General features: G+C 45.9%; 1 protein-coding gene across 2 annotated transcripts; it reads right to left on the bottom strand.

Annotated features, from left to right (window-relative positions):
• Positions 1 to 834: 834 nt before the first annotated feature.
• On the bottom strand, positions 835 to 6,657 carry LOC128412471 (paramyosin-like). Of its 2 annotated transcripts, none has more exons than XM_053385413.1 (3): positions 6,345 to 6,657; positions 4,975 to 5,081; positions 835 to 1,896 (listed from the first exon to the last, which is right to left on the bottom strand). In XM_053385413.1, exon 3 carries the CDS (start codon positions 1,863 to 1,865, stop codon positions 954 to 956), a length of 912 nt encoding a protein of 303 aa, XP_053241388.1. In that variant the 5' UTR covers positions 1,866 to 1,896; positions 4,975 to 5,081; positions 6,345 to 6,657; the 3' UTR covers positions 835 to 953. The 2 variants fall into 2 exon arrangements, with proteins under 2 accessions (XP_053241388.1, XP_053241389.1); XM_053385414.1 differs by having other exon boundaries at positions 6,575 to 6,630.
• Positions 6,658 to 8,565: the final 1,908 nt, after the last annotated feature.

Consider the following 8,565-nt stretch of genomic DNA (forward strand, 5'->3'; position numbering starts at 1 on the left):
CTTTGAAAAGCTTTTTCATATTCTCCAGTGTGCCACCCTTGCCGTTGTGGCGGCTTGGGGTTGCCGTTCTGTGATTGGACTTACGCTGCTTGTTGAACGGTTCATTTATCCAGTCTGTATAACCTTTACTGCACATGTAACTTGTTAAGATAGAGTTGTACATTTTTCCACTCCATGTTTACAGTATCTCCAGGCTTCGTATTGCACATGGCACCTTAGTATGTTTGTTGTTTGAATGGTTACAAGTCTCTCTCTATTCTAGCTATTATTCTAGTGAATTTGGTTTTATACTTATAAGCCAGTTGGTGGTGGTGGTGTTTTGTTGTATTATTATTACTGTCACCACATCTGATACTTTGTGTATATACTACCTTTCATACAGACCATCCCATATTTCAGCCCCAACTGTCCTCTCCAGGTGGGTCTGGCTGTGGTTCCCTGCCTGAAGGCCTTGAAAGTTGTCACCCATCAGAATATTGAGTACCAATTGTCTGACTCAGTTTAAGGCAGCTCCCCATGTTCCTAAAATGTAATTTAGAGAGATGCTACTTCCTCACCTAAGAGATAAGGTTCCTCTTAAGAGACTCTGACCCAGTTTTGCATGCTGGCCCCTGAGATCAAAGAGGTTTTTGCCTACGTTTGGATACAGCTGGACGCCATTTTGAATCAAGATGGCAGACTAAACCATTAAAAACGCTGCATTTTTTGTTTCTTCAAGCAATGCTAAGGTACAAGGCTGCTAGTTAGAGATAAACTGAACTGGCCTTGGTGTTTTATCTGCCCCTGAATTGACTAATGTCTTTTACGCCAGCGTAAAAACCAAGCACAATGAAATAAAGAAGGAGAAACCACCAGACCCGTCTATTGAGATTCTTACAAAGTTTTTAAATCCATAGATTTCTAATGTCAAAATCAAGTTGTAGGAACACGGAGGAGTCCAGGCGGGCTGCGTTTCAGAAAGGCAACAGGCCATCGTTCCTCCACGTCAAGTAGTGAGCGAAGCCTTGCACGATTCTGTTGACGTTGTGCTCGCCAAGAAACGCCAGGAGAGTCTCCGCCATGAATTCGTGGTTGAAAAAATAGGTGTAGCACAAGGCCAGGGTCAGCAGGAGAACGCAGCCGAGCACCAAGACGCTCAGGACTTTGCCCACCTGCCAGAACCAGTACATGGCTTTTCTGCTCTTTGACTGCTGCAAGGCAACATCCACCAGTTTGGCCTCCACGATTTCGTGCATTAGCGAGCCGATCTGCACCCTGTTTTCCTGGTCCAATCTCAAGATGGTGGCCTGCTGCACGCAAGTTTCCAGCTGGGCCTGCAGATCTTTGATGTCGTTCCTCTGGCTCTGGCGGAGTTGAAGAAGCGCCCCCACTTTTTCCCTCAGCTGGGAGGAATTGTTCTTCTCCGCTTGATAGTGATGCTCGGTCTCCTGTAGCCTATCTTCCAGGCTCTTCAGGTATTTTTTGACCTCCACCGACAGGTTCTGCATCTCTCGAAGGTCCTTCTCCTGAGCGGCTTTGTAGTCTTCGAAAAGGGCCACCTGGGAGGTCACCTCGCGGAGTTCCTTGCTGAGCTCTGCGTTCGCTTTCGCCAAGGCCTTGTTCTGGGCATCCAGTTCGTGGATCCTCGCGTTGGTGTGGTCCATCTTCTCTCTGATGTCCTCCACCTTCTTCTGCATCTCCTCCATGGCGGCCTTGAATCTGTCCGCCGTCTCTTGCAAGCTCCGGTTGTGGCCCTTGATGGTGCTGTTGTCCTTGAGCAGTGCCTGGTTCTCCGAATCCAGGTAGGCCACCGTCTCTGTCAGGTCATTGATCTGGTAGCGGAGCTTTTCATTTGTCGTCGACAGTTCTTCCATCGTCAGCGACATGGTGAAGTCGTTTCGTTCAGAGCTGGCGACCCTATGAGAAGATTAAAAAGGTAAAGGTAAAGGGACCCCTGACAGTAAAGTCTAGTTGCGAACGACTCTGGGGTTAGGGTGCTCATCTCGCTTTATAGGCCGAGGGAGCCGGCGTTTGTCCACAGTTTTTCCAGGTCATGTGGCCAGCAGGACTAAGCCGCTTCTGGCGAAACCAGAGCAGCACATTTAATTATTTAAATTGTATACCGCCCTATCCATACCTGCAAGTCTCAGGGCAGTCCACAACATAAAAACACAAAACATATAATAAAAATAAAAAACAAAACATCTCACTAATCCCCCTCCCAAATGCTTTTTAAACGGGCGCTGAATGCTGCACATTTCTTATTATTTTAAATTTTGCTGCCCACCATGTTGTTGTTTGTTTGAAAGAAAGGCATTGTATGAATCTCTGCTTACTCAATTGCGACTTAGAATCATTGGTCCCATTCTAAGGCTCCTTCCTTTTCGATTTTGAGGTACCTCCTGAAATCATTTGAATGTGGTCAGGCTCATGCAGCTAATTTTTGTTTCGTTTTAACCATTTTGCACTGTTTTTACAGCGTTTTATGTCTCATTGCCTAAGCTGCTGCATGTTGTCATGTTGTGTTGCTTGAGTTGGCGGTGCATAAATACTTTTATAAATAAAGAAGATATTGCACACACACACACACACACAGAGAGAGAGAGAGAGAGAGAGAGAGATTCGTTAAGAGGCAGCGAGGAAGCAGTTAATGATGAACCGCTTGACAGCGAAAGGGCCCCTCAAACAGATTAAAGGGACAGAACGATTCTAATTTTGAGCCTCTTATATGAAGACAGCTAAGCCCCAGAGGGAGAAATGACAGAGATTTATTCCAGTCAAGGGAGTGCCTAATAGCTGATCATCATGATAAATATTTATGCCCAGCTGGGAGCCTTGAGCCTTCAATTCTTCACCCTTATCCACTGAAGCTTGGAGCAAGCAATCTGCAGCAAAGCAGTTCAGGACCCTGGTCAGCTCCCAGTGGGTTCTCATAGCTGAGCCAAGGAATATGTTGTCTCAGCCAGAGCCACCTGAAGGCCTAAGAAAGCTGGTGAGGTTGTCTCTTCCAGGGACTTCACCTCCTTAGGAGGGCGTCTGCAGTCTTAAAGGGCTAATTCTATGGGAAATAATAATGATTTTGACCTTTAAAGCCCTATGCGGCCTAGGACTCTCGGACCTACGGGACCGCCTCTCCTGGAATGCCCCGAGGAGGATCTTAAGGTCCATAAATAACAACACTTTGGAGCTCCCGAGCCTCGAAGGGGTTACATTGGTCTCAACTAGGGCCAGGGGCTTTTCAGTACTGGCCTCGACTTGGTGGAATGCTCTGTCATGATAGATCAGGGCCCTGCGGGATTTGACATCTTTGTGCAGGGCCTGCAAGACAGAGCTGTTCTGCCTGGTCATAGAATCATAGAATAGAATTATAGAATCATAGAATCATAGAGTTGGAAGAGACCACAAGGGCCATCAAGTCCAACCCCCTGCCAAGCAGGAAACACCATCAAAGCACTCCTGACATATGGTTGTCAAGCCTCTGCTTAAAGACCTCCAAAGAAGGAGACTTCACCACACTCCTTGGCAGCAAATTCCACTGTCGAACAGCTCTTACTGTCAGGGCAAATTCCACTGTCAAACAGCTCTTACTGTCAGGGCAAATTCCACTGTCAAACAGCTCTTACTTACAGCTCTTACTGGTCTTCGGCTTGGACTCACTCTGACTCCTTATATGGGATTTGGTATATAAATTTCCCCTTGGCTTTTTTGCTGGCCCATGTAGGACCAGCATGGATAGCTGGCTCAGGTGAATATCTCATGTTTCCTCCCTTTATGGTCTTGATTTATGGGCTAATACTAAAATGAGGCTGCATTTTAAGCTGTATTTTAAGCCATATTTTAATTAACTGTTTTTTTTTCTGTTTCCCCCCCCTATTATGTTTTATTGTAATTTATATTCGGTATTAGCTGCCTGAGCCTGGCCCTGGCCAGGAAGGGCTGGGTATAGATATTGTTGTTGTTGTTGTTGTTGTTGTTGTTGTTGTTGTTGTTGTTGTTGTTGTTAATTAAATTTGTATACTGCCCTATAAAGGTAAAAGGTAAAGGACTCCTGATGGTTAAGTCCAGTCAAAGGTGACTATGAGATTGTGGCGCTCACCTCACTTTCAGGCCGAGGGAGCTGGCGTTTGTGAGCTCCCATTGCTCGGTCCCTGCTCCTGCCAACCTAGCAGTTTGAAAGCACGTCAAAGTGCAAGTAGATAAATAGGTACCACTCCGGCGGGGAGGCAAACGGCGTTTCCGTGCGCTGTTCTGGTTCGCCAGAAGCGACTTGGTCATGCTGGCCACACGAACCGGAAGCTGTACGCCAGTTCCCTCGGCCAGTAAAGCGAGATGAACGGCACAACCCCAGAGTCGTCCGTGACTGGACCTAATGGTCAGGGGTCCTTTTCCCATTCCCTTTACACCCATTGAAATTAACGAACATGACTACAACACCATGCATTTAAAGCACTATTCTAGCACTTTCACTGCCACGGAGCAGCCTGGGAACTGCAGTTTGTGAAGGGTGCCGAACTCCTAGACCTGCCATGCTCACCCCTCTTAAGAAACTACAGTTCCCAAGATTCCCCTTGTCTGTTAAAGTGGCAGAATAATCTTTTTTTGTGGATGACACCACAGTTAGGCCCATTGATTTCAATAGGTCTACTCTGAGTAAATTTAATGCCACGTCTTCAGCCAAAATTGTGCTCCCCCCCAATCACAATTAGGTTTAGAAAAAGGTTATGTTTGTATAAATGGGACCTTGATTCCTGCTCACAGGGGAGATTTTGCAGGAAGACTGCATATGCCCACTTTAATAACATAACACCTTTTCAATGCCTGCTCCAAAGCATAGCTGTTATTTTAATGAATGGGGAGTTGCTTATTCAAGTAAACCTAGGCTTTAAAATCCATTCTCGTATATATGTAACAAATGACTTTGCCGGCACATGTTTAAGGCGAAAGCACCCCCTACTGGTGCATGTATAGTACTGCAGAAGGGTTTCCAAGACTCACTCTGTCTCCTTGGGACCCACGAAACTTGCACCAGCGGGGAGAGAGAAACTGTTTTCCCCAGGAAAAATGGGGAAGAGCGTCGGAGGATCAAGTCTGCTTTATGGAGCCTGGAGAATAGAAACAAAGGGGTTTTTTAAAAAGCCTGCCTGAGCGCTTTCCCCGTGCTCCAATGTTCTATTGATTCCATACACACAAAAATAAAAATAAAAAGATTTTCTTGGTTTGCAAAAGTATGTGTGTTCTCTCTCCTCCTCCACGCCAGGTTGTAGAATCTTTTCTACAGATCAGTTACATTTGATGTGAGACATTACTGTTGTAAACAGTATAAGGTTGCCCCTTCTGACCGCAGCACTAATAATAATAATAATAATAATAATAATAATAATAATAATAATAATTTATTATTTATACCCCGCCCATCTGGCTGAGTTTCCCCAGCCATTGTGGGCAGCCCCCAATCGAAAGTTAAAAACAATACAGCATTAAATATTAAAAACTTCCCTAAACAGGGCTGCCTTCAGATGTCTTTTAAAGATAGGATAGCTGCTTATTTCCTTCACATCTGAAGGGAGGGTGTTCCACGGGGTGGGTGCCACCACCGAGAAGGCCCTCTGTCTGGTTCCTGTAACCTCACTTCTCGCAATGAGGGAACCACCAGAAGGCCCTCAGCGCTGGATCTCAGTGTCCGGGCTATACGATGTTTGGAAATGTCCCTCTATCCAAATGCTTGGTAAATGAAAATTCATTTAATCAGACTCAAGGAATCAGTTCCTAAACCTCACTAAATGCACCACAGATTGAGATATCCAAACAGCCGGACCTGTTTTTCCATTCCTTGTTTGCCTTTTGCAAGGTTTCAGGGGTTTTTCCTGGGTTAGAAATTTCCCCATAGAAATAAACAGAAGTGACTGACTCATTATGTGCTCACCTAAATGAACAATTTCCTGAAAATGCATTGTGTTTGGGAAGTATTGCTCTCTCAGGGCAGGAGCTACTGTTCCCATAATTTTTTTTTCGGTGGGGGAGTCATGCCTTCGATGTGTGTTCAATACATGGCATGAATCCAGTTTCGCCAATTAAAATAGGCACGTCTCAGATGTTGAGGTCTAATTCCAAAGCCGAAAACTGAAAGGGCGAGTCCTGTGGTCACCGCACCCTCAGTGGTTGAATGGCCATGTTTCATGTATGACCTAGTTGAGATTCCTGCAGTGCAAGGGGTTGGACTAGCTGACCCTTGGGTCCCCGCAAACTTTACAATTCTTTGATTTTTAGTATTTAGCCAGGCTTGGGCATTTTGCGAAATTTCATCCCTGCACGAATTCCCCACCCCTGACCTCGAACCCTCAGCCTCCGTTCTGGAGATGCTATACCTGTGTGACTCAGCCGCAGGTGCGTGGGCTAGCAAGAGAATTTGGCACTGCCATGGCGCCCCGGTCGGACTCCTCCCTCGCTGGTCGTGATGAGGATATTTCTGGCCTAGCACCCTAATTCCGCCCTCACTGCGTTCTCCATTGCAACTTCCCTCACTCCCCTGCTTTCTGCTTTCAGATATTCGGCATTTTTTGGCCTCCAAGCCCAAAAACACAGGTAGAAAACACACCCCTCTTTCCTATATCGCCGGCTGCCAGCTCCTCGTTTGTTTCCATCCAGCTGTTTTGAATTCCCGTGGCAGGAAGGTAGAAATCACTCATTGTGTTGTCATTCGTCATGGCAACACCTTGGCCAATAGCGTCAGCGGGGAGGCAGGGTGATGTCACAAACCTTGGCTCTGATTGGGCTCTTGAATTCCACTTTCTTGAAAGGTTCTTTGAATGCCACTTTGAGAACTTGCCACTGCATTTTGGGCGTGTGTTCATGGAGGAGTGGGGAGGTGGTCATGGGAGAAGCAGGTATCTTTCCCCTCTAGGCCCATAGCCTAGTGGGTAGGGTATCTGTCTAGTGTGCAGAAGGCCTCAGGTTTGATCCCCAGCTTATCCAGGTGGAGTTATAGAATTGGTTGGCCTTCTGCCGTGTCCAGAGAAGAGGAGGCCCTCCTAGAACAAGAAGAGAAGGGTGGACAGGCAGGAGGAGAAACCGCCGTAAAGTCAAGGAAACAGGTCACTTCTGGTGGTTCCCAGCACAGCTCCTGGGGTTCTGCTGACCATCATCAAGGACCGAGCCTTTAATGTGGCAGACCCTGCCCTGTGGAACTCCCTGCCTCTTGAGGTTTGGGGAGAACCTGTTAGGATTCTTCCTCCGTGTTTGCAGTCATGAGATTGTCTATCACATGACGGTGTATGTTTTCATTCCACAGTGTGGGAAGTGACAGAGACAGGATGTTTGGTATTACTGTGTTCCATGAAGTGGGACTATTGTCCTTTGTTCTTTCTCTCTTTGCTGTCTGATGAGAAAGAGGAAGGAGCTAAGTCAGAATGCTCCGAGTGTATTATATGTAAATAAAGTAGATTAGCCAAGATGCTGAGCTATGGAGTCTGTTACGCGAACCGCCAATACTCTGCAGGTTCCTAAGTGTGCTGCTGCTTCTTGGTATCAGTCGCTGTGATGTTCAGGGTGAAGAAAGCTTTTGAAGCTCCCAAATGACAGACCAGGAGGGAGAGAACTTGCCAGCTGGGCAAGTGTCTCTGCGAGGGTCCTACTTGTGAGTAAGACAATCCTAACAGAACCATCTCTCCATTCATTCATCCCTTGAAGACTCTCTAGAATGGAGAGGCATCGGCAGTGTGAATTTTCTTCTTTTAATCTGGTTGTAATAATAATTTATTATTTATACCCCGCCCATCTGGCTAGAGCAAAGGGTGGCTGATCTGGGTATAAATAAATGAGCTCTCATCACAAGAAAAGAGTTTCAAAGCTTTACTGCAAACGGTCTTAAACAAGTTACAAAACAAACGTTGGAAGAATACAAAGTAACACATTGCTCTTTAACAAGCCAGCAACGCAGTCCAGTCTTCTTTTTAATCCTGTTCAATAAACTTTCCTCTCTCTGGTGCCAGTGAGAGATCCCATGCAAGCATCGCTGAGCCGAGCCACGACTGCTGATGGCGCCAACGACTGATTTAGATGCTGAGTTTTCAGGTTTAATTTCACGCTGCGAGAGATCTCTATTTGGGCTTCTGGGATGAGTCGTCAATTAACCTGAAACGGAAACAGCCACCCTTTTCCATGGCATTTGCTCTAGCTAAAATTCCTGAATAATGCAAGCATCTCTGCATAGTATTTTAAGCAAAATGCATTCAAACAAATTCCATGCATATTAAACGGATATCTTTAACACTGCTGTGCGAAAGGAACGTTAGGAAACAGGACAGAAGTTCTAGCTTTGTAACAAGGAAATCTAATGCAATATTCCTTGCATCTGAATGCACCAAACGCAAAGGGATGTTATGAAGAAATATATTGAAGCTGCTTCTCACAGATAAGGTGGCAGATCTAAAAGAAATGGGGACGACCTTATAAAAACCTACAGGAATCGAACTTCTTATTCTGCAATGACTGCTTAAGTGTTGCCTTCCTTCTCTCTGTTGCACCTCCCAGCTCATTCCAATGCAAGGCCTCCGGAGGTATCGCCTTCTAAGCTAAACAAGCTACAGT

The sequence above is a fragment of the Podarcis raffonei genome, chromosome 4 (assembly GCF_027172205.1).
Source record: "Podarcis raffonei isolate rPodRaf1 chromosome 4, rPodRaf1.pri, whole genome shotgun sequence".
Taxonomy (NCBI): Eukaryota; Metazoa; Chordata; class Lepidosauria; order Squamata; family Lacertidae; genus Podarcis; species Podarcis raffonei.